Source organism: Scyliorhinus torazame, chromosome 15 (assembly GCF_047496885.1).
Source record: "Scyliorhinus torazame isolate Kashiwa2021f chromosome 15, sScyTor2.1, whole genome shotgun sequence".
NCBI classification, from domain to species: Eukaryota; Metazoa; Chordata; class Chondrichthyes; order Carcharhiniformes; family Scyliorhinidae; genus Scyliorhinus; species Scyliorhinus torazame.
The window spans coordinates 141,315,642-141,342,608 of NC_092721.1; the positions used below are offsets into that span (position 1 = coordinate 141,315,642).

At 46.5% G+C, this 26,967-nt stretch overlaps 1 protein-coding gene across 2 annotated transcripts in view; it reads right to left on the reverse strand.

Moving 5' to 3' along the window:
* The window catches only part of micu2 (mitochondrial calcium uptake 2), a 736,923-nt gene that overhangs the window by 131,005 nt on the left and 578,951 nt on the right, over positions 1-26,967 (reverse strand). For both annotated transcript variants that reach the window (XM_072476850.1, XM_072476849.1), the window contains one exon: positions 13,160-13,216. In XM_072476850.1, the coding sequence (XP_072332951.1) occupies positions 13,160-13,216 (57 nt within the window). The remainder of the gene's footprint in view (positions 1-13,159; positions 13,217-26,967) is intronic.

The following is a 26,967-nucleotide window of genomic DNA, read 5'->3' on the forward strand; positions in this document are numbered from 1 at the left end:
CTGCTATGCATACCATATGTGATGCCAGCCAGTGCCAGGGACCTGGGTTCAATTTCGACCTTGGGTGACTGTGTGGGTTTCCTATAGATGCTCCGGTTTCCTTCTATAGTCCAAAGAAGTGGTGGTTAGGTGGATTGGATATGCTAAATTGCCCCTTAGTGTCCAGGGATGTGCAGGTTAGGTTCCGGGGATAGGGCGAGGTGGACGGGGGAGTGAACATGGGTAGAGTGCTCTTTCAAAGGGTCAGTGCAGACTCAATGGGCCGAATGTAATTTAGTGATTCAAGTGTCAGTGAATTCTGAATAGGCTGGAGAGATCCCTTGATTTTACTGCAAGCTCAACAAAGTCTTGGTTGTCAAGAATTGCAGCAGGAAGAGAATAATTGGAGACACGTTCAGGGGCAAAGGAAATATTATGTGAATTATTACGCTTTTTGTATTTTATTCAGATTATTACAAATTGGAACATTTTTAATTAATGGCAATCTTTGAGTGTCAAGTATTAAATACTTGTATTAAGTATGTTTCAGCACATGCTCTTATTTATTGGTAATGTGAATATAGCAAGTTGAGAAAATACATTAGCCCCAAAATTGGATGAGCAGCGCCCGTTTTCTTGGCATTATGGGTTCCAATTTGCCTCCAAAATGTGTCAGTGGAGTGCGTACACTTTAGGTGTTGGTTGAGCTGGACACCATCTTGCTGAGGACATTGACAATGCATAGGGAGCACCTGCTAGAGGTATGCATAGCAGGTAGTTTTTGATGTCAATCAACATCCAACAGTCATGTGATGCCAGCCATGCCATTTTGGGGGGCGGGGGGGGGCTGAGAAAGGCTCTGATCTGGAAGCCATACCCCAAGAGGGTTCAGGGAGCAATCTTTCTACCTGGCCCCTAGTGAGAAACAGTGTGTCAGATCACAAGAGCACAAGAGACAGGAACAGGAGCAGGCCATATGTCCTATTGAGCCTGCTCCAACATTCAATATGATCATGGTTTCCTGCCCACTCCCCATTTTTTTCACTCCCTGTGAGACCAAAAATCTGAGTATCCCAGCCTTAAATGTAGCCAAACATGGAGTAGCCACAAAACCTCTGGGGTAGGGAATTCCAAAGATTCACAACCTTTTATATGAAGAAATCCTCCTCTCAGTGCTAAGCCTTATTCTCGATCTTCTAGCCAGCAGAAACAATCTCTTCGTGACCACTCTCTCAAGCCCCTTCCAAAATACTGTACGCCTCATTCCTCTAAACTCCAAAGGATACAGGCCCAGTTTACTCAGCCTCTCATCATAGGCTAACCTCCTCATCCCAGAGCCTAATTTGGTAAACTTTTGCTGTACCCCCTCCAATGCTAAAATTATGGAATCCAAAACTGCCCACAGTACACCAGGTGTGGTCTCACCAAAGCATTGTAATATTGTAGCAAGACTTCCTTAAGGTCAACATGTCATTTGCCTTCCTAATTGCTTGCTGTACATGCATGCTAACTTGGAATTCCTTGTAGGAACACACTTAAGTCTTTCTGAACATCAATATTTTCAAGCTTCACGCCTTTTAAAAAATATTCTGCTTTTCTATTCTGTAATGGAGAGGAGTGAGGTCACTTTAAACAGCCTTGATTGCCCCACTTACTACCCATCTGTAAACAGAAAGATGTTTTTAAAAATCTGATTTCCCCCTTTATAAATGGTGACATATTTTCCCCAACCCTTAACTTACACAGTAAACCGAGGTAAGATAAAATAAACACACACATGTACACACGGGCAAACACACAATGCATACGCATGCACATATGCGTGCGCATGCCCACACACACACATACATGCACACATATGCGTATCCACACACATGCGTGCGCACACACACATATGGGTGCACACACAAGCAACTGTACACACATGTGTGCGTGTGCACACAAACAAGCACACATATGTACACGTGCGCGCACGTGCACATTGCTCCTCCTCGATGTTGGACTGAATCCTCCTATGGATGGAATCTTAAAGTTAAAAAAAATAAAATTTAGAGTACAGAATGTTTTTTCGCAATTAAGGGGCAATTTAGTGTGGTCAATCCACCTCCCCTGCACATCTTTGGGTTGTGGGGGTGAGACCCATGCAGACACTGGGAGAATGTGCAAACTCCACACGGACAGTGACCCGAGGCCGGGATCGAACCCAGGTCCTCAGTGCTGTAGGCAGCAGTGCTAACCATTGTGCCACCATGCCATCCATTGAGGTGTTTAATTAGATTCAGGATTCCTTTTGCCCTTGGAGACACTGGTATGGGGCTGGCTAAATGAAGTTGCTGAATCTATTGTATTAGAACGGTTAATGCTTAGGCCTTTAGCACCAACATTGGAGATTGGGTCCTGCGAAGGGCTTTCCTTGTTCGAAGTTGGCTGCAGCAGACCAACCATCTGCTGGGTCGTTGTGTTGTAATGTTTATGTAATGCAAGGAGTATTATATAGTCCAGATGTTTGAGGTGCTAGACTCGGTTAACTTTGAAACTTCGACTTCCGGTGGCGGCTATGAAGGAGTAAGTCGCACATTTGGTGGCTCCTGCTCTGGTCTGACTTTTGGACCTTTTCCCCTGATTTTCTACTGGACTTGAACTGTAAATCTGATGACAGGGGCAATTGTGTACTGAATTCCCACATCGGTGCATGGAGAGAAGGACTAGAAGTGCTCGTAAAAGCAGAAACAGAACAACAGAGAACACTTGGGCTGAAGCTGCAGCGGAGACAGCATGGCGGAGGACCGGAACTCTGGTTTGTTGACCCAGCGGTCAATGGAGCAGCTGATGCAAGTTATTCAGGAAAGCTTTGCTTTTTTTTTTTTAAATTTAAATGTTTTTATTCAAAATTTTTCAAAACTTTTTACAAACCACTACAAAAGAAAATATAATGCAAAGAGAACAAAACATGCCAACAAAAACAACTTAACCCTCTAACAAATTAACAATTTAACAAACAAAACAAGGTGGGGCATTTGCCCCTTACAAATAAAATTAAATCAATCCCCCCCCCTCCCCCTGGATTGCTGCTGCTGCTGACCTCCACCTAACGCTCCGCGAGAAAGTGAAGGAACGGTTGCCACCGCCCGGAGAACCCCTGCAAGGACCCTCGCAAGGCAAACTTCATCTTCTCCAACCTGAGAAACCCCGCCATGTCACTGACCCAAGCCTCTACGCTTGGGGGCTTCGCGTCCCTCCACATTAACAAGAGCCTTCTCTGGTCTACCAAGGAGGCAAAGGCTAGAACTCCGGCCTCTTTCAACTCCTGCACTCCCGGATCGTCTGATACCCCAAATATCGCTATCCCCCAGCTCGGTTTTACTCGTGGTATACCGTTTCGGCAGAAGCGGCAACGGTGCCGTCACCAGTGCCCCCAGGCTAGTATCTGTACAGGACGCCGCTTCCAACCGTTTCCACGCCGCCCCCTCTCCCTCCATTACCCATTTCCGAATCATAGACACATTCGCTGCCCAGTAATAGCTGCACAAGTTCAGCAGCGCCAACCCCCCCCCCAATACTCCTATTTACCCGCTTGAAAAAGGACTTGGGGATCAGAATGGGCAGGCACTGGAAGACGAACAAGAACCTAGGGAGGACCGTCATCTTTACGGACTGCACCCTGCCCGCCAGGGAGAGTGGCAGCATGTCCCACCTCGTAAAGTCCACCTCCATCTGATCCACAAGCCACGCTAAATTGAGCTTGTGCAAGGCCCCCCAGCTCTTGGCCACCTGGATGCCCAAGGACCGAAAGCTCCTCTCCACCACTTTGAGCGGTAGCTCTCCCAACCTCTTTTCCTGGCCCCTCGCATGCACCACAAAAAGCTCGCCTTTTCCCACATTTAGCTTATATCCCGAGAAGTCTCCAAAATCCCTAAGTATCCGCATGACCTCCCCCATCCCCTCCACCAGATCCGCAATGTACAGAAGCAGGTCATCCGCATACAGTGAAACACGGTGCTCCTCCCCCCCCCCCCCCCCCCCCGAACCAACCCCCTCCAGTTTCTGGACTCCCTCAATGCCATGGCCAGTGGCTCAATCGCCAGGGCAAACAGCAGGGGGGACAAGGGGCATCCCTGCCTCGTTCCACGATATAGTCTAAAGTACCCCAACCGCCGCCGGTTCGTCGAAACACTCGCTACCAGGGCCTGATACAACAATTTGACCCACCCTATGAATTCCTCCCCAAATCCAAATCTGCCTAACACCTCCCACAGGTACTCCCACAGGTACTCCCACTCCATCCGGTCAAAGGCTTTCTCTGTGTCCATTGCGCTACCACTTCTGCATGGAGGTGGCCAGGAGAAGAGCAGGCTTCACCAGATTAGGTCGATCCTTTTTAAGAAAAAGATGAAGTTCAGACTGTTGTACCCGGCCCGTCTCTGGGTCACGTACGAGGAACAGCACTTTTATTTTGAGTCGCCTGAGGACGTGCTGGACATTTTGGTGTTTTCGGTCGGGCAATTGTGTGGGGATTGTTTGATGTTGGAGTCTGTATGAGCGGGGGGAGGGAACAATAGGTGGGAGACTATCCACTCCAGGCATGGGGGCCACCAAGCTAGCTGGGCGAGCTAGCTCACGGAAGGGTAGTGGGGGGCATTTATTTTCCCTATCTCCCTGGCTGCTTCCCTCTTTCTTAGCTGGTGTGCAAGCATTCTGCTGGCCTTCTCTCCAGACTCATAGATCGCCCCCCTCGCCTTTTTCAGCTGCTCCAAGGTGGGAACCTGGTTGGAGATTCAGCAGGGATGAATAAGGCGTTTAGGGATTTCTCCTGTAGGCTGTATAGATCGGAACCCCCTACGGGGCTGGAGGGGATGAGGCACTTCTTGGGGGGGGTGACTGAATTTCCAAAGGTGGATGGGGAGCTGGTAGAAGGGCTGGGGGCCCCGATCGGGTTGGAAGAGATAGTGGAGGGTCTGAAGGCCAAGCAGTCGGGTAAACCCCCGGGGCTGGATGGGTATCCAGTGGAGTTTAAAAAAAGGTTCTCTGGGATATTGGGGCCGGTGTTGATGAGGATGTTCAATGAGGGAAGGGAAAGAGGGGTGCTGCCCCCGACGATGTCACAGGCCCCGATTTCGCTGATTCTGAAGCGGGACAAGAACCCAAAGCTGTGTGAGTTCTACAGGCCGAAATCCCTGTTGAATGTGGACGCCAAACTGCTGGCCAAAAGTTTGTCCTCCGGGATTGAGGATTGTGTTCCGGACGTTATTGGGGAGAACCAGATGGGGTTTGTTAAGTTGGTGGTCAATGTAAGAAGGTTGTTAAACATGATCATGATGCCCCCGGAAGGTAGGGAGGTGGAGGTAGTGATCGTAATGGATGCAGAAAAGGCTTTTGATCGGGTAGAATGGGATTATCTGTGGGAGGTACTGGGACGGTTCGGATTCGGGCGGGGCTTTATTGACTGGGTCAGGTTGCTGTATCAGGCTCCTGTGGCAAGCGTACGGATGAATAGGACAACATTGGACTATTTTAGACTGCACCGGGGGACGAGACAGGGATGCCCCCTCTCCCCAGCGCTAGCAAGAGTGTTGGGAATTGCTCTGAGAGCCTCAAGGGGCTGGAAGGGGCTGGTCCGGGGTGGGGTGGGGGGAGGGGGTGGAGCACAGACTTTTGCCCTATGCAGATGACCTGCTTCTGTATTTATCGGACCCAATAGAGGGATGGAAGAAATCATGAGGATTCTAGGGGAATTTGGCTGGTTATCGGTGTATAAGCTAAATATGAAATGAAATGAAAATCGCTTATTGTCACAAGTAGGCTTCAAATGAAGTTACTGTGAAAAGCCCCTAGTCGCCACATTCCGGCACCTGTTCGGGGAGGCTAGTACGGGAATAGAACCGAGCTGCTGGCCTGTCTTGGTCTGCTTTCAAAGCCAACGATTTAGCCCTGTGCTAAACCAGCCCCTTATGGGGAAATATGGGGAAAAGTCAGATGTTTGCGGTTCAGGCGAGGGTACAGGAGAGGCGATTGGGAGAGCTGCTGTTTAGATTAGTAGGGGGAAGCTTTAGGTATCTAGGCATTCAAGTAGTGCAGAAATGGGACCGGTTGCATAAATTAAATCTGGCCCGACTAGTAGACCAAACGAAGGTCGATTTTCGGAGGTGGGACGCGCTCCCGTTGCAGACGGTGAAGGTGACGGTCCTCCCGAGATTCCTCATCGTGTTTCAATGTCTCCCCTTCTTTATTCTGTGGTCCTTTTATAAACGGGTCAACAAAGTGATCGCTGGCTTTGTTTGGGCAGGCAAGACCCCGCGTATAAGGAAGGTAAAGCTTGAGCGCAATCGGGGAGAGGGCGGGCTGGCGCTGCCAACTATTACTGGGTGGCGAATATAGCCATGATCAAGAGGATGGTTGGGGAGGGGTCGGCATGGGAGCGTACGGAGGCGGCTTCACACAAGGGCACCAGTCATGGAGCATTGGTAACTGCGCCTCTGCCGTTCCCGCCCGCACGGTACTCCACCAGCCCCGTGTTGGTGGCGGCCTGAGAGTCTGGGGGCAATGGAGGAAACATGTGGGAGCAGAGGGAGCATCGGTCTGGTCCCCAATCTGTAATAATCACCGGTTTGCCCTGGGAAGTATGGATGGGGTTTCCGAATATGGCGGAGAGCAGGGATTGAGAGGATGGGGGGACATGTTTATAGAGGGGAGCTTTCCGAGTATGAGGGCGCTGGAGGAGAAGTTTGGGTTGGCGAGGGGAAACAAATTCAGGTATCTGCAGGTGTGGGACTTCTTACGTAAACAGGTGTCAACCTTCCCGCTCCTACTGCTAAGGGGGATTCAGGACAGGGTAGTTTCCAGAGGGTGGGTCGGAGAAGGGAGCGTCTCTGACATTTACAAGGAACTTATGGGGTCAGAGGAGACACAGACCGAGGAGCTGAAGCGCAAGTGGGAGGAGGAGCTGACAGGAGAGATAAAGGATGGTTTATGGGCAGACGTGTTGAGTAGAGACAACGCGTCCGCAACATGTGCCAGGCACAGCCTGGTACAATTCAAGGTCGTTCACCGGGCTCATATGACAGCGGCCCGGATAAGCAGATTCTTTGGGGTCGAAGACAGGTGTACAAAATGTGCGGGAGGACCAGCGAACCATGTCCACAGGTTCTGGGCATGTCCAAAGCTTAGAGGGTTTTGGCAGGGGTTTGCAGATGTCATGTCCACGGTGTTAAAAACTAGGGTGGCACCGAGTCCAGAGGTGGAGATTTTCGGGGTGTCGGAAGACCTGGGAATCCAGGAGGAGAAAGAGGCAGACTTTTCTTCCCTGGTAGCCCGGAGACGGATATTATTAGCATGGAGGGACTCAAAGCCCCCGAAGTCGGAGACCTGGCTATCGGACTCTGTTTGGAGAAATTCAAGTTCACCTTGAGAGGATCACTGTTAGGGTTCGCCCGGAGATGGCAACCGTTCGTCGACTTCTTCGCGGAAAATTAATCTTCAGCAGAAAGGGGGGGGGGGGGGGGGGGCGGGCGGTTTAGTTTAGCTTAGAGTAGAGGTTAATAAAGGTGGGACCTGTAAGGGAGGGAGACGGCTTTTGCACTATGTTTATAGTTTCATGTACAATGTTTATTTTGTTGTTGTTATAATACCAAAAATACCTCAATAAAATGATTATTAAAAAAAAAACTTTGACTAACATCTTGCCGAGATTCCTATTTTTATTCTAGTGCCTCCCGGTGTTTCTGTCCAAGTCAATTTTTCGCGAGGTGGACCGACTTATTTCTGGGTTTATTTGGGCGGGCAAATCCCGAGGATTCGGAGGGGGATGCTTCAGAGGGAGGGGGCCTGACACTGCCAAATTTGTTGTAGGTGCTGAGGTGGTGCAGGGATCCAGAGGTGCTTTGGCTCCAGATATAGTCGGAATCAGTGAGGTGGACAGCTCGAGGGGCATTGGTAACAGCGCCATTTCCGGTGCGCCGGCGAAGTGCTCAACATATCCAGTGGTGGTGGCCATGCTAAAAATCAGGAGGCAACTTCACCAACATTTCAAGTTGGGGGCAGCTTCATGGCTGGTTTCCATTTGTGTAGCCACCTATTTGAGCCAGCAAAGCTAGATGCCACATTTGATGCATGGAGGGAGAGAGGGTTGGAGAATGTGGGGGTCTATTTTTGGAGGGGCAGTTTGCCAGCTAGGAGATAAAGGAAAAATTTGGGCTAGTGAACGCAGACGTGTTTAGGTACCTCCAGGAGTTGGGCTGAGGAGCTTTTTCCAGTTTTCCTGATGGTACAGCCATCTACCTTGTTGGAGCGGATTCTCTCCTGCTCAGGATCAGAGGAGGGCAGTACGTCCGGCATGTATGAGCGAATAGCGGGGGAGGAGTTGAGTTCAGTGGAGGGGGTGAAGGCGAAACTGGTCAAGGAGTTGGGGCCGATACTGGAGGAGGTGGTATGGAGTGAGGCACTGAAGAGGGTGAACGCGACATCGTCCCGCATAAGGCTGAGCCTTATTCAGTTGAAGGTGGAATTTCAAGCGCACCTCACTAAAGTGAGGATGAGCTGCTTTTGGAAGGGGTGGAGGACAGGTGTGAGTGCTGCTTGAGGGGGCTCGTGGACCACACACACATGTTCTGGTCGTGTCCCAAACTGGTGGGGTTCTGAAGGTTCATTTTTGACACCATGTTGCCGATCCTGAATGTGGGATTGGAACCCTGCCCAGTGGTGGCGATTTCTGGGGTCTCTGAGGTGCCGGAGTTGTGGACGGGGCAGGAGCTGATTTCTTGGCTTTTACTTTGTTGGCGGCATGGAGGCGGATATTATTGGGCTGGAGGTTGGCGACATGCCAAGTGCTTCGGCATGGCTCGGGGACTTGATGCTGTATCTGCACCTTGAGACGGTCAAATACACCATGAAGGGGTCAAATGAGGGGTTCTATCGAAGATGGTGGACGTTCATATTGCACTTTAGAGAACTGGTCACTGTTAGCTGTTAGGGGGGAGGTGTTGGGGGGGTAGGTCGGGTGTATTCGGCTTTTGGCGGGTTAGTTTTGTTGGTTTGGGAAGTGGGTGCGGGGGGGGGGGGGGGGGGGAGTGGTGTTGGGGTTGGTATTTTGCGAAAAGTATTTGTTTATGTCTTCTGTATAACATGTTAAACATTTTTAATAAAAATAATTTCAAAAAAATCCTTTGGAACTTCTGGAAGCCAGCATGTGGCTAGCTGGAGCCACTTTGTCAGCTCAGCAATTGTCCATTTTGAAAAGCACAAAAGAAACAACTTTATAAAGTAGTCCAGCTGACGTGTAGATATGTATATTTTCTTTCACATCTCAACTGTGATAATTCTTACGACCAAAGTGAATAGCCTCACATTTCCCACATTATACACCTTTCGCCATCTTCTTGCCCATTCAGTTAACCTGTCTAATTCACTTTGCAGCCTCGCTGTGTCCTCCTCACGCATTGCATTTCCATGTAGCTTTATATCGTCAATAATTACTCTTCGTCTCAGTCACTAATATAGTTTGTAAATAGCTGGGGTTTGTAAATAGCATTAAGCCTGTGGCACTTCACTGATCACAGGTGTCAACTACACTAAGAAGACGGTCACTGATACCTGCCACCTGTTGCAGCTTCAAGAATAGGGTGAGGATGGCATTGCCAATGATTGCGAAGTTGATTGTGGGCTTGAACGTTTATGCGTCTAACTCCTTCCAGGTTGGAACAGGGGATTTTTGCAGCATCTCTCATTTTGCTATCCATTGTTGCAAAGAAAGATCATTGACATTCTGTATTACAAGGGAGCCAAACACATTTTATTCTGTCTTACCAGAGAGAAGCAGCTGGAGCAAACAGATGGCGTCACAAGGATTGCAGGCTTTTCCATGTGCAGGGTTCCAGTGACTGCACAATTGTGACTTTGTGGGTGCTGCTCGACAACTCTGAGATGTACTGAAAGCAGAAGGGATTCTACTCCTCCATCGTGTAGCTGATGTGCACTCAGATGCAACATATCATGCAGGTTGATAGTCGGTATCCTAATGCACCAAATGTATTTGAGCCACAACAACAAACCAGAGGGTGTGGGGAGGGCACTGAGTACAAAGACTATCCATTGAGCACATTGCATATGTCTCTGGTGTGACATGAAAAACGTGAATTTAATAAAACGTGTCATCAAGAGGGCACAGCCTTTTTCACCAGTTACACAGTGACCAGCTGGGGTGGAGGAGGAAGGGAGGTAGTGGAAAGAAAGAGGCAACCACACATTTCCTTTCTGGCCGTACCATCTGTAATCAACGCACCTGGCTCTGGTGCGAGTGAACATAAGCCCAACTTCCCATTCACCAAAGGCCCCACATCTTATCATTCCCGTTACTGCCCATCTAAGCACCGTCTACTACAATGCTAAAAAAGAAACATCATGAAGCAAGCCAAGTGATTTTAAGACTTCTAGTCATGCAAGAGAGGCATTGTCCAAGCAGCTGTAGCATGAGAGAGAAAGTTGTGGAAAGGTAAGTGGCTCAAGCAGGGCGGCACAGTGGCATAGTGGTTAGCACTGCTGTCTCACGGCGCCGAGGACCTGAGTTCGATCCCGGCCCCTGGTCACTGTCCGTGTGGAGTTTGCACATTCTCCCCATGTCTGCATGGGTCTCACCCCCACAACCCAAAACGATGTGCATGGTAGGTGAATGGGGCACGCTAAATTGCACTTTAATTGGGAAAAAAAGAACTGGGTACACTAAGTTAAAAAAAAAATTAAACATTGCCGTATTGCATGCATTCCCTTAGTGAATGTCTTCCATGTGTCTTTGCCTGGCTTGGCGCTTCTATGCAGCGCTGCTTTATTTCATCAAGTAATAAATTATTTAAATGAGAATTTTTAACATTTTTAATCAAATCTGTACAGTGCTCAGAGATAGTCTTTGTTAATCCCAGGAGATGTTCTCAACCAGCAGAGAGATTCTTGGAATGTGTAATTTTAACCAGAGTGCCTTCTGTCAACTTCTCGCCCCCGGAATTTCCAAAATAAATGTTCAAATATTTTATGACGACTTTTGGAGCCACTTACCTTTCCACAACTTTTTCTCTCATGCTAGAACTGCTTGTTGGACAATACCTCTCTTGCATGAGTGGAAGTCTTAAAATCACTTTCACTATGGAGCTATAAGTGCAATTTAGCACAGTGCCCTTTCTAGAAATGGTTAGTTCACTTCTACTTTGAATAATATTCTGTAATGATGGAGTTAACTCAAAAGGTTTTAACATTTCATTTTGCATTTTACTAAAAGAATAGTGTTCTAAAATAATTGTAATAATAGCCACCATCGTTATTTCTATTAATGTATTTTAGGTAACTCAGCTGCAACAAAGGCGGTGTTTGTTGTTGTAAAGTTTTGCACACATCTCTTTTAGCAAGATGTGAAGGAAATTCTAAAGCTTTGGGACTTTTCAAATCATTGAAGTCTGGATAGACTTGGTAAAATGCAACACCCAGAAATGAATCTTTACTATATTTATTGCGATTTTGTCACTCAAGTACTATAATTTTGAATAATAAAAGTCAGTCCATGAAGATGCCAATTTCTGAGCAAATCATAGCGATAAAATCATTCGTCGTCACAAAGAACTTGTTCATAATGTATGAGGGGTCTCATTGTTAACATTTAATCTTAGTTTCTGCCAAACTCTCCTTATTTCCCTCAAGCAGCTTGGGAAGATCACAATGGCCTTGATCTTCCAGTCTTTGGATGGTCATACCACAGACACACCCCCGAAGATGCTCTGGGTGACCCCTTGGAAGTCCCAACACAAGGACTCCGCAGGAATTGCCCAGGAAGTTTCAACTTTAGTTGGGCAATTACCCAGCGTCTGGAATGTTCCGGATCACTGAGCTAGTGTGGGTGCTTCAGATGATTCCGACTCACTTAACAGAATAATTCTCCAGCAATAGTTAGAGGAATTAAAGCTTGTTCTAACTTCTGGGTAACTAAATCACTGAACCCCCGAACGAACCTCACTTCCCAAACCCCCCCTCCCTCATCACCCGGACTATCCCCACCGACCACTCGATTCCCTTCCAATTACCCAATTACACCCTTCACTAAGGGCAGCACGGTAGCACAGTGGTTAGCACAATTGCTTCACATCTCCAGGGTCCCAGGTTCGATTCCGGCTTGGGTCACTGTCTGTGCGGAGTCTGCACATCCTCCCCGTGTGTGCGTGGGTTTCCTCCGGGTGCTCCGGTTTCCTCCCAGTCCAAAGATGTGCAGGTTAGGTGGATTGGCCATGATAAATTGCCCTTAGTGTCCAAAATTGCCCTTAGTGTTGGGTGGGGTTACTGGGTTATGGGGATAGGGTGAAGGTGTTGACCTTGGGCAGGGTGCTCTTTCCAAGAGCCGGTGCAGACTCGATGGGCCGAATGGCCTCCTTCTGCACTGTAAATTCTATGATAATGATTCACCCTGACTACCCTCCACGACTTTGTCCCTCAAACCCACCTGACAAGCCCCACCTACCTTCACTCTACAGCTTGTCAAGGTGTCTTTGGGACATTTAAACGTAATGGTATATGGCAGCAAATGCTGTAAAAAAGGGGCTTGACTTGGGTTCTCAGTTGCTCCTGGACTGTGAAAGAGGGATTACCAAACAGGGATGCTCCACATTTTTCAGGAAGCTCGGTTTGGAAGTCCAGGTAAGAAATGTGGAGCTCCGGTGCAATGTTGTAGATAAACAGGTGTGGAGTGGCAATCCAAGGTGATTGTCCCTCCTCGGAAGATTTGGCCCACTGAAATATTCTCAAAGCAAATAAAACCGTACAAATCTTGAGCTTTAATGCGGATATGAACAAATGACCTCTTCTTAATCTTAGCTACAATCTAATGCCTTTTTAATAACAGTATAGGATTAAATATGTTTTCTTGAGGACTATGTCTGCTCCTTACCATTACTTTGTATAGAATTTCCTTGTTGTACCATAACTTGAGTTAATTGCAAGTGAATAGTCAGAATGACAGACTGGATCCTTTATCAATCAATTTAACAGGAATTGTGAGGAATCAAGATGTCCTGCAAACAACATTCATGAACTTTTAGACAGATTTTTCTCAAATAAGCTATCCCTATGACAAGCTCAACAGTGGTATTAAGAGGAAATAATTATTCTGGGTTTGGTTTGACAGGAAGTAACCCGGATGGAGATGACGACTTACCAGTGCAGACTGTGTTCCTGGCTTGACCTCTTTCTTTTGCCGAATGATGTTCTGCAGCTGAAATCAGATCACAGATCGCAATATTTTAAAACGTCAACAGTTTTTTTTCTCACAATTGCTGAACAAGAGGCTGCATTCATAAACAGGTCGGGATAATACCTGTTTAAAAATCATGGGCTGGATTCTCCGATATTGAGGCTAAGTCCGGAGGAAGTGTCTGGTTTTATGCCGAAAAGAATTTGGTGAGCACCAATCTCCCGACCGGTGCGAGGCTAGCAGCCGCGCTACGTAAAACGCACGGCCTTCCTGATATAAATGAAAGGAGAATTGTCGGGTCTGTGGTCGCGCATGTGCACCGCGACGACCTGCACTGGTTGCGCCGTACAACATGGCGCTGGCCGTGCGTGGACCCGACCTGATAGATAGTGCTCCCCAGGCCAGCAGCCGCCTCGCCTGGTTCACGAAAACTAAGAGCACATATGTCCTGCACCGTCGGAAACCCGGCCCTTCAGGGGCGGAGCATTGGGGGAGGTCCTTCAGGTAACGTCCTGAGGCCGTCCCAACAGCAGCGCCATACTCCTCAATGATGCCATTTTGGAGGAGGCGGAACATCCAAAAACAGGCGCTGCCCCCGATTCGGTCGTAAACAGGGATTCTACGCCTGGTCGCCGATTACGATATCGTCGTCGGGCAACAGAGAATCCCGTCCCATGTGTTTAGGGAGGTTCAAAGCAGACTACCATTTACAAATTCACGTTCGGAAAATAGAATGGGATCGATGGGCGGGGTTTACCGAACAATCTGGGAGGTGGCCCGCCATTGGAGGGGGAGCATGCAGGCATAGGAAAGGAGCGGGCAGTGAGGAGGGAACTTGCAAGCATAAGGTAGTGTGGAGAGGACAGCAAAGGATAAGTCACAGGCTCAGGGGAGAGCGGGCAGTTGGGGGGTGGGGGAGAAAAGCCAGCGATACCACTGTGGTTGTGGGGTGGTGGGGTGTGATATTCAATTCTGGTTGGGGCGTCCTTTAAAAATGGCGTCACAATCGCTGTGTAGCTGTCTTGTCGCCTCTATCAGGCCCTGACAGACTGATGCCATATACAACGGCCACTCATTTATATTTACTCAGTGAGGCTCAAGATCTGAAGTGAAATCTGCTCTGTGCAGCTGGAGAGCGACACATCAGATTTTAGTCTGAGCCTGACACTTTGAAAAAACACAGAAAGATTCCGCCCATGACCATTTTTCAGGCCTCTTCAAGACTGCAAAATATTTGTAGCTGAACATTATTCCAAAGGCATGGAGCCTGGCAAACTGTCAACAGAGATTAATCTCCAACATTTATCCGTAAACCAAGTTCTTGAGGAAACTTTGAATATTTAAGAAGAATTAAAAGAATTGTGCGAAGAAAAAAAATCCTATTACACACACAGAAGGAATGTTATTTGTATAATTGAATTATAGACCTAAAATAAATACTAAGGCCTTGATGGGGAGGAGAGTCATGGGGTTAAATTGTCAAATGTACATTAAGTGACTCTAATATACTAAGTGCCGCTCATTGTCTTTATTAACGGCAGTAGATTTCATGGCAGAAAACACAGAAAGCTAGCACACAGGTACAGCAGGTAATCAGGAAGGCTAATAGAATGTTGTCCCTTATTTCAAGGGGGTTGGAGTATAAGAGTCAGGAGGCCTTGCTGCAACAGTGCAAGGTACTGGTTAGACCACATCTGGAGTACTGTGAGCAGTTTTGGTCCCCTTATTTAAGGAAAGGTATCATTCCATTGGAGGTGTTTCAGAGAAGGTTCACTAGGATGATCCTCAGTATGGAGAGATTGTCTTATGAGCAAAGGTTAAACGTGTTGTAATTCTACTCATTGGAATTTAAAAGAATGAGAAGTAATCTCATTCATGGAATGTCAGATCAGCCATGATCCTATTGAATGGTGGAACAGACTTGAGGGGCCGAATGGTCTACTCCTTTTCCTATTTCTTCCGTTTTTTTAGTCTGACTGTCCCTCAGTGGAGAGGTGAGGCAACATCATTAACATTTTAAAATGGGGCTTCCACAGGGCAGCTGGGAGCCCCGATTTAAAATCTGCTGCTGGTTCATGGCTTTCATGATGGGTTTCTCAGGGCTCAGGAAACACAAAAGTGAAAGTGTGGAGCTGCCAGTTTCTCAAGGTAAGTGGCTTTTTCCCAGCGATACTGGCAGTTCAAGGAAACCATCAGCCACCCCGCTGCTGATTGCCAGCTCTCTTTACACCCACTGCAATGTCTTCTCTTCTACCACCCGCGCGCGCATCTCTCATTCTTCTAGAATCTAGAACTAAGGGTCCCTCTTTAAAAATAAGGGGTCACCCATTTATGACAGATGAGGAGAATTTTGTTTTCCTCTCAGAGGGTAATGAGTCTATGGAACTCTCTTTTTAAGGCAGAGGTGGAAAGATTCTTGATAAGCAAGGGGGTGAAAGGTTATCGGGGTCCGTGGAAATGTGCAGTTGAGGTTACAATTAGGCCATGACCTTATTGAATGGCAGAGCCATCTCAAGGGGCCGAGTGGCCTACTCTTGCTCCTAATTCATAAAAATGTATGCAACTCTGTATGTTACCCAGCAATGACCTCTTGCCAATATGGCCGGCTGCTGGGTAGAAAACTGGATTCAAAAGATGATAAATACCTCTGGTCTACCACATGCCAAATTCAGCTGAGAAGAGGCCAAATGGTTCCCAGCAGTTTCACTAAAGCTTGGGGGATGCTGCAAATGCAGGAAGAGTAAATCCAGAGCACTGGGTCACCGAGTCACTTGTTTTAAAACAGAGTAATGGCAAGAGGAAATTATTTAACAAAAGTGACAAAATGAGAAAGACACACAATTATTTTGAACCTGACTATAATCAAAGTACATTGCTTATGGTCAACATAGCTGTGCCCCTGCCACGGTTGAGGTGGATTGGCCGTGCGAAATTATCCCTTAGTGGCCAAAGATATACAGATTAGATGGATTGGCCATGATCAATGTGCGAGGTTACGGGGATAAGGTGGGAGTTAGGGTCGGTGCAGACACGATGGGCCGAATGGCCTCCTTCTGCGCTGTGGATTATCTTCTTATAGTTTCATATTGAAATGTCCGGTGTACAAGAGGAAATTTAATAAGTTGAACCTGACTTTAGATTTGCACCATAATTGCAGCTAAGACCCATGTATCTTACATTCTAAGTACACCAATCGTGTGTTCAAATTTAATTCAAATGGCCAAACTGGTATTGGTAAAAAAATTTGTATATCATAGTCCTTACTTTTAAATATTGCTTTATATTACTGTGTAAAACATGGGTAGTGAAAATACATTTACTATGTCTCAAATTATTATGCTTACAATGGTTAATCTTCAATGTGTTAGAATTTACAATAATTATTATTCTTGAGTATTTATTGAAGACATTTTGTCAAAGCTTTTCATCTTGCACTCATCAGGACAATCAAAACTTTTCGGGGAAACAACAAATTTATACTGTATGAAAAGAAAATTCAGATTATTTAGCAAATAAAAAGAAAGTCGCCATAGTCCCAGATGACCATAGGCTGCTTTCCCCTTTGAGGGGGCGAGCTGACTGCGGTGATTTAACCTGAGGATAACCACACCTCAGGCAAGGGGCAAGGTTGAGAAGGCAGGCCGTCATTGAACCCGCGCTGTTGGCCTTGTTCTGCATCACAAACCAGCTGTCCAGCCAACTGAGCTAAACCTGCCCTTAGACTCCGGTTGGTGGATGTATTGCCATGGAGAAACACCAGTCAATGGAGACTGACAGTTAACTGGCAAGCGTTGTTTCAAAACTCAAACCATTCAACTTGACTCTGATTGGTGAAGGCATTTCCCTGAGGAATTAATCAGCAAATGTCCATCCCTTGTCCTGTTTAGCTGAAACAGGTGCAATGTATGTCCCTTCTGTCTGCAAAGAACATGGCTCAATGTATTAATATATGTAGCTTCCAATGCATGCAAATAAGTCACACTAGGAGCCTGACTGACAATCTTAAATTGGTTGTCAGTCTACTTTTTAGTACACTGAGGGCAGGATTTGTTCACCAACCCGCCGCATGTTTTTCGGCGGCGGAGGCGGTGCCGGCGTTTGACTGCATTCCTTGTTGCCGGGAAACCTATACGTCAGCGTGGGTTCGGAATATCCCACCGACGTGAACAGCCGCTAAATCTTGCCCTGAGGATTATTTTGTAAATGGTGTCCAATTGCTGAATCACATCTAATGTTGGACGCTGTTTATTATTCTGAACATTACAGATTTGTCAGCTCATCAAATAATCCCCATCCACATTATTTTATGAAAATGGACTTTACATTTAGTATAACAGTGTATAAGCAATATTTTAGCATTGAAGCTATGGAGAATTAGCAGACTCATCACCATTGGTGGTAGATTCTGTTTAGTTATATTTCAGTGCCCCTCTCATAATTATTTCATTTGGAATTGCATGGATAAGTAAGTGAGTATAAGTCAAACTGAACAGAAAGTGGTGGGGAGGGGGTTTGAAGGAATCTTTAAGTTTCTTTGGAAGAAAACTCTGGCTGCAAAAGTCATAAGTGGATTTTCATAAATGGATCAGTGAGTGTATAATCTCAGTAACCTTTGGTCTGCAGTTTCTTCTTTAGCAATAATTTAAAAAAATGCTTATTGATGCTGCTGAGTGATTGCCTGTAGCATTGTCACACTGGCTACCTTGAGGTGACTTTAAAAAGTGTTTTAAATTCAGAAAACAATCAGTTCTCACAATTGAGGTTAACATCTGCCCACAAAATCCATCAGCTGATGCTTCATAACCACCATAAATACTTCAGAGAACACTTAGAACTGCATGTATCTGATCAGATATGTCTTTTATCACAGCTGCCTCTTGTTCCACAATAGTCTGACGTCACTGACTTTCTGTATTGTTTCCAAAAACTTGTGTACTGCTTGTTACACTGAGCAGAAACATTTACTGAAATCCTGTTCCAGATGTTTTACATACCTTTCAATGAAACTTGCACAGCTCCTCATATGAGCAGCATTAACAAAAGAAAATAAGGGAAACATTGTTAATCAAAACATCCAACAACCATTGGGGTATAATATGTAGTAACCCCATTATGAAGCCGATTTAGATGTATAGATGGATATACCTTGTGAAATGTTAATTTCATTCCCTTCCCCCAAAAAGTCATTGCCTTTAAGATTCATTTATTACTTCTCCCCCTTCACCCAAGCCCCCTCCTCCCTTTATAAATACCTTTTACTGTACTGTGAATATTTGGACTGCTTTTGGTACTTATTAAAGTTACCCCACCACCAATGTTAGGTTGGTTTGCCTGTAATTGTTGAGTTTATCCCTCTCTTTTTCCGAACAGTGGTGTAATTCTCCAATCTGGATCCAGCCACATATCCAAGGAGAACTGGAAGATTGAGACCGGAGCTCTGAAATCTCCACCCTTACTCCACAATAATCTAGGATGCATCCCAACCAAACAGATGACTTCAAGGACTTCCAAACTTTTGAGTAATTATCAGGAAACTTCTGATTTACTTCAGAATCACACAAAGTCAAAAGCAGTGCATGTTATTGTGACACTGGGCAGTACTCAATGAGCTAGAATTCTATCTTTGCAATGGGTGACTTGAATTCATTTATTGTTTTTGGACGGCAATTGGGTGAGGGATGCAGTCAGAACTCTTTTTAATTTACAATTTTGTTTGCCTAAATATGTTCTTTTGCTGCATCCAGGCAGGGACTGCTTCACCATCTGAAGAATTGCGAAATACTGTGCAAACATTAACAAACATCCCCACTTTTGACCATACAATGGAGAGGTCACTAATGAAGCAGCTGATGGGCACTACCAAGACGAACACCTGCAGCAATGTTCTGGAGCTGAAATGGTTGACCTCGAACAACCTCAATTCTTTTCTTTGTGCTAGGTATATCTCCAGTGAGTAGGAGAAGTTTCCCATGACCACCATTGACTTCCATTGTAATTGGTCTCTTTGATTGCACACTCGGTCAAAAACTGTCTTAATGTGAAGGGCAGTCGCTCTCATCTCACCTCTGAAATTTAACTCTTTTACTCATGTTTGGACTGTTTGGAAGTTGTAATGAGGTTTGGAGCTGAGAGGTCCTGCGAAACACAAAACTGAGCATCAGTGAGCCGGTTATTGGTGAGTAAGTGCTGCCTGACCTTACTGCAGACAACTACATCCATCACTTTTCAGATGTTTGAGACTGCTGAAGTGGCAATTGGCCAGGATTGGATTTGTGTTGTGTTTTGCGGACAGAATAATCCTGGAAAATATTCAACTTTGTCAGGTCAATGCCAGTGTTGTTGCTGTACTGGAACATCTTAGCTAGGGGCATGGCTAGTTCTGCACTACGGCCAGAATGCTGACGAGCCCCATTAACACGTCCTGACATTTTGGGGATTTTTAATTTAGTGATATTTCAGTTCAGGGATTCTGAATTCATTGCAGTTTGTGGGGACCTCAGCAGTGCACCCTACGGAGAAGTGTAGCATCATAGACAATAACTTCTGGATGTCCACATTTAATTGCTCATATGTGAACTCCAGAGGTTACTGTCAGTTTCAGAGGAACACTGATAGCTTCACCATCATCAATATCAAAACATGGAACAAAATCAAACCCACTACTTATGGTGGAAACCTTTGTTTTAATAGTGCAGGTGGGAACAATTAAAGGCAAAGGGTTGGATTGTCGATTGTCAAGACTCAAATCTGCTTCAAGCAGATGGAGAAAAATTGATTACTAAGAACATCACAATGTCTTGGCAATCAAGAAAATATCGACCAATAGCTTGTAGATGGGAAAGGGCAAAGAAGACTCACCATGTGCTCTCCGCTTAAGATCATAAGCATTAGGAGTAGAAATAGATCACTACTGAGCCCATTCAATAAGATCGTGGCTGATCAGATTGTGATCATAGCTCTACAGTCCTGCCTGTTCCCCATAACCCTTGACTCCCTTGTAAATCAGAAATCTGTTCAACTCAGCCATGAGTATATTGAATGATCCAACCTCCACTACTCTCTGTGGAAGCGAATTCAAAAATCTAATGAGTCCCTGAAAGAAGAAATTCTTCATTGTGTCTTAAATGGGAGACTACTTGGGCGGATTCTCTGACTGGCGACGCCAAAATTGTGTTTAAAGACGGAATCGGGGGCGGCGCCGTTTTTCCGATGCTCCTCCCCCTCAAAGTATGCCACACGCCATCGGGAAGGCCTCAGGGCATCACCTGAGGCCCTCCCCCGATGATCCGCCCCTGATGGGCCGACTTCCTTTTAAAAAAAAAATATATTTATTAAAGTTTTTTAACACAATTTTTCTCCCTTACAAACAATAACCCCCCCACCCCGTAACAAAAAAAACCGAGAAATCGCGCAGAGCAAGATATATACATGGCAAAATGATATATTTACACAGCTTTGTACACTGGCCCTCACCCGTACGTGCCAGTTTCCCCAACCCTTCATGTTATCTCTTGCTCATCCACCCTCCTAGGCAGTCCCCCCTTTCCCCGCCCCCTCCCAGGACGCCCCCGCCCCCCCCCCCCCCCCGGAAGGTTGCTGCTGCTGCTGACCGACCTTCCTCTAACGCTCCGCGAGATAGTCTAGGAACGGTTGCCACCGCCTGTAAAACCCCTGCGCAGACCCTCTCAAGGCGAACTTAATCCTCTCCAACTTTATGGACCCAGCCATATCATTTATCCAGGCCTCCAGGCTGGGGGGGCTTCGCCTCCTTCCACATTAGCAAGATCCTTCGCCGGGCTACTAGGGACGCAAAGGCCAGAATGCCGGCCTCCTTCGCCTCCTGCACTCCCGGTTCGTCCACTACTCCAAATATTGCTAGCCCCCAGCTTGGCTTGACCCGGACTTTCACCATCTGAGATATTGCTCCCGCCACTCCTCTCCAGAACCCCTCCAGTGCCGGGCATGACCAAAACATATGGACATGGTTCGCCGGGCTCCCTGAGCACCTTCCACATCTGTCCTCTACCCCAAAGAACCTACTCAACCTCGCCCCCGTCAAGTGCGCTCTGAGAACCACCTTAAATTGTATCAGGCTGAGCCTGGCACACGAGGAGGAGGAATTAACCCTACCTAGGGCATCAGCCCACAGACCTTCCTCGATCTCCTCCCCCAGCTCCCCCTCCCATTTACCCTTCAACTCTTCTACCAGCGTTTCCCCCTCTTCTTTCAACTCCTGGTGTATTTCCGACACCTTGCCCTCCCCGACCCATACACCCGAGATCACCCTATCTTGAACTTCTTGTGCCGGGAGCAACGGGAATTCCCTCACCTGTCGCCTCACAAAAGCCCTCACCTGCATATATCTAAAGGCATTTCCATGGGGGATGGGCCGACTTCCTGACGACGTGGAACACGTGTCCTCTCACTTTTCGTAAACATGGCGCGGCGGCTGCGGGCTGTGTCCAACGCTGCCACAGTCGGAGGGGGGGGGGGGGGAGCCATTCTGCTGGCAGGGGTGGGGGGCTTTGGCGGGGGCTGGTGGGACTGGTCCGGGGTGGCAATGGGGGTTACAGGGGGGCAGTATTTGGCAGGCCGGGTCCGCTTGCGGCCAGCACCATGTTGTACGGCCGCTTTAATTACATAGAGCCTTCGGCAGGTCCTAACTGGGGTAAATTGTTCGGTTTTGGATGTGAAACTTCAGGAAATATACAGTGACCTTGGAAGAGATACACTGCAGATTCTGTCAGCTAATACTGGGCTGGAAGGGTATTCTTATTCTTCCATGGAATGTGGGTGTCACTGGCAGGGTCAGCATTTGTTCATCCCTCATTGTCCTTGAAAATGATGTGGAGATGCCGGCGTTGGACTGGGGGGAGATCAGTAAGAAGTCTTACAACACCAGGTTAAAGTCCAACAGGTTTGTTTCGATGTCACTAGCTTTCGGAGCGCTGCTCTTTCCTCAGGTGAATGAAGAGGTATGTTCCAGAAACATATATATAGACAAATTCAAAGATGCCAGCTGTTCCGCCCCTGATGGGCGGCATCACCACCAGCAGCAACCAAGCCACCCCCTGGTACCACAGTAGAAAACAATACAGGGAAATCTATCGTCAACTTGTCGGACTACACCCTTCGACCAGACGAAATCGAAGTCCTCAGCAGTGGGCTCAATTTCTGCACCACCACCAAAATGGACCCCATCAGTCTCGCGGCAGACACTGAGGAATTCATCAGTTGAATGAGGCTCCGGGAATTCTTCCACAGACCCCAAGAGGCCAACAGCGAACCCAAGCAGACTCCCAATGAACTGGAACAGCAGACCAAGAGATCTGCGGTGCGGCAACCGAAGAGGAAAGAGTTGAATTGGACCCCTCCGGCAGGCCGCTGCCCTAGACTCGACATGTATGCTCAAGCCGTCAGGAGTCGCGTCAATGCCAGATTTATCAGTCGCATTCACAAGACAGCCTCGAACGTCACCCAAGCACAACGCAATGCCATCCGCGCTCTCAAGACCAACCGCAGCATCGTCATCAAACCAGCAAAGGAGGAGCCACTATCATATTGAACAGAACGGACTACTGCAAAGAAGTATACCGACAACTCAACAACCAAGAATACTACAGACAGTAACCACAGATCCGACCAAGGAACACATCCGCCAACTTAACAGACTGATCAAGACCTTGGATCCAGATCTTCAGAGCACCCTACGTGCTCTCATCCCACGTACTCCCTGCATTGGAGATCCCTACTGCCTCCCGAAAATACACAAGGCCAACACACCAGGCCGTCCTATCGTTTCAGGCAATGGGACCCTGTGTGAGAACCTCTCTGGCTACATCGAGGGCATCTTGAAACCCATCGTACAAGGTACGCCCAGCTTCTGTCGCGACACAACGGACTTCCTACAGAAACTCAGCACCCATGGACCAGTTGAACCAGGAACATTCCTCGTCACAATGGACGTCTCGGCACTCTACACCAGCATCCCCCATGACGACGGCATTGCTGCAACAGCCTCAGTACTCAACACCGACAATTGCCAATCTCCAGACGCAATTCTGCAACTCATCCGCTTCATTCTGGATCACAACGTCTTTACCTTCGACAACAAGTTCTTCATCCAGACGCACGGAACAGCCATGGGGACCAAATTCGCACCCCAATACGCCAACAGCTTCATGCACAAGTTTGAACGAGACCTACTCACCGCACAGGACCTTCAACCGACGTTATACACCAGATACATCGATGACATTTTTTTCCTTTGGACCCACGGCGAAGAATCACTGAAACGACTACACGATGACATCAATAAGTTCCATCCAACCATCAGACTCACCATGGACTACTCTCCAAAATCAGTTGCATTCTTGGACACACTCGTCTCCATCAAGGACGGTCACCTCAGCACTTCGCTTTACCGCAAGCCCACGGATAACCTCACGATGCTCCACTTCTCCAGCTTCCACCCTAAACACATTAAAGAAGCCATCCCCTATGGACAAGCTCTCCGTATACACAGGATCTGCTCAGACAAGGAGGAGTGTAACAGACATCTACAGATGTTGAAAGATGCCCTCGTACGAACGGGATTATGGCGCTCGACTCATCAATTGACAGTTCCAACGCGCCACAGCAAAAAAACGCACCAACCTCCTCAGAAGAAAAACATGGGACACAACCGACAGAATACCCTTCGTCGTCCAGTACTTTCCCGGAGTGGAGAAACTACGACATCTTCTTCACAGCCCTCAACACGTCATCGATGAAGATGAACATCTTGCCAAGGTCAACCCCACACCTCCACTACTTGCCTTCAAACAACCGCGCAACCTCAAACAAACCATTGTTTGCAGCAAACTACCCAGCTTTCAGAACAGTGACCACGTCACCACACAACCCTGCCATGGCAATCTCTGCAAGACGTGCCAGATCATCGACATGGATACCACCATTACACGTGAGAACACCAACCACCAGGTACGCGGTACATACTCGTGTGACTCGGCCAACGTTGTCTACCTCATACGCTGCAGGAAAGGATGTCCCGAAGCGTGGTACATTGGCGAGACCATGCAGACACTGCGACTACGAATAAACGGACATCGCGCGACAATCACCAGGCAGGAATGTTCCCTTCCAGTCGGGGAACACTTCAGCAATCAAGGGCATTCAGCCTCTGATCTCCGGGTAAGCGTTCTCCAAGGCGGCCTTCAGGACGCGCGACAACGCAAAACCGCCGAGCAGAAACTTATAGCCAAGTTCCGCACACATGAGTGCGGCCTCAACCGGGACCTGGGATTCATGTCGCATTACATTCATCCCCCACCATCTGGCCTGCAAAATCCTACCAACTGTCCTGGCTTGATACAATTCACACCTCTTTAACCTGGGGTTACCCCATCTCTGGATCTGTAATGATTTAATCACCTGCCAATGCTCGCATTCCAAGCATTGTCTGGCATCTTTGAATTTGTCTATATATATGTTTCTGGAACATACCTCTTCATTCACCTGAGGAAGGAGCAGTGCTCCAAAAGCTAGCGCCTGTTCGGGTACACAGAGGGAGAATTCAGAATGTCCAATTCACCTAACAAGCATGTCTTTCGGGACTTGTGGAAGGAAACCGGAGAACCCGGAGGAAACCCACACAGACACAGGGAGAACGTGCAGACTCCGCACAGACAAGCGGGAATCGAACCTGGGACCCTGGCGCTGTGAAGCAACAGTGCTAACCACTGTGCTACCATGCTGCATACTTCTGTGTTATCATTTCGATGTATTTTTAGTGAGAAGTCTTATGACACCAGGTTAAAGTCCAACAGGTTTGTTTCGAATCACGAATCATAGGTGATTCGAAACAAACCTGTTGGACTTTAACCTGGTGTTGTAAGACTTCTTACTGTTCTCACCCGGTCCAACGCCGGCATCTCCACATCATATGTATTTTTAAATATAATTTTCACCATTTTCTTAACACAGTAGGGTAAATTATCCAACAGGTTTGACAGGAGCATTAATTGCTTTTATCAGTATTAATTTTAATGGTTCTGCTTGGAGTTTCAGGAAAAGTGGTGTTCCAAAACTACCCACTTCCTGCTTTGGTGACAGTTTGAGAGTCCAGCGCTAAGTATCGTAGAGAAATATTAATTACAAAGTAAGCTCATATACATTATTCTTCACCCTACAGCTTCCTTCCAAGTGATCTTGTCCACAGGGGCTTCCTTTCAGCACTTCTCCTACTCTGGCATCACTCCCTTAAACCTACCAATCACTTCCTGTTCTCCAGCCAGTATCTGATCAATACTACATTTCACCTCTAATCCATACTCCTTTAAGCTCTGGCAGCAAGCCTTCCATGCAGTCTGTTGTCAAAGGTTCTTTGGAAGAACCATTCTTTGAATTTCCATAGTCCAGTCCCTTTGGAAGGTCACGTGTTAAAAAGATTAAGGAGATTGTGCTTGCAAGATCTTCCCTGTCTGGATCTTCATTGACAGACCTTTACTAGGTTATCATGCATGTAATCTTTAAGTTTACTTCTGAGAGTGTTGATTGCTTTCAAGTGGTCATTTCAATCAGAATTTTAAAACTTGAGTGGGATAAATTAGTATGATTATTAGTCAGGATTAAGGATATTAACAGAAGACTATACTTGACTCTCCCAATTTTCTAACCACCGCTGTTAATTACAAATTAATTTTCAGCATGGTAGCTAATAAAGGAGTACAGGTATGCAGTAGTTGTGACTAGCAATCAGCAGACTTGGGACACTAATTCAAAGAACGTGACTTTGAAACCCACTGTGGCAGTTTGATAATTTGAATTATGTTTATAAAATCTGGAAATAAAATGATGAAATCAGTAAAAGAAAAGTCATCATGAAGCTGCTGGATTATTATAAAAATCCAAATAGTTCACTAATGTCCATTAGGGAAGAAACCTGTTGTTCTTACCCAGTCTGATCTATGTATGTTACCCCAGGCCTTGAAAGGCCCTACTTGGTCACTAAGTTTCAGCAAACAAGTTGTTGCACCATCTTCTCAGCCTCAATAATAATTGGACATTAAATAGTGTATTGCCAAGGGCTCCCATACTGTATCCCGAGAATGGATTTGCAACAAAAATCCATGCTGCAATACAGTTTTGCAGAAGAAGTATGTGCAAAGGCTGCATTTTGTACAGTAGCCTCAAAACCTAATTATATGTCATGATAGTCTCATACCAAACAAGCACAAGCAAAGTCTGCTGGCTAAATTTTGTTGGACTAAAACATTTTGCCTTGCTGCCAAATATTTTGGTATTTAATAAAATTTTATATCATGTAACACTCCATTTGTCTGTCTTGGATGAACGCATGATAACACTAGACCGTCTGTACGAAACTGTCATTGCTTTTAAATAATGATTTATTTTCCCTTGGGAATGAAAGATCAAAAAGACACAAATGTGTAAAACTATCCTGGAACTAATAATTTCCTAAAATTAAAAAAGGAATTCTTAACAAACAAGTGTGCATTACGAGAAAAAGAGTAGCATTTTGGGGATAAAAGAAAGAAATTAGCAGTCACGTCTGCAAAATATTCCAGTAACTTTAAACTTAAAAAAACACATCTGTACACAACTTTTTATGATTCTCAGTTATCTTACAAAATAGCAGCATGGATGTTTGTTTTGAAACTTTGCTAGAGGCCTAAGTTGTAGTGGAAGGTTCATATATTTTATTTTTGATAGCTTTTTAATTGGCTTATAAAGATCTACAAAAAGGGATA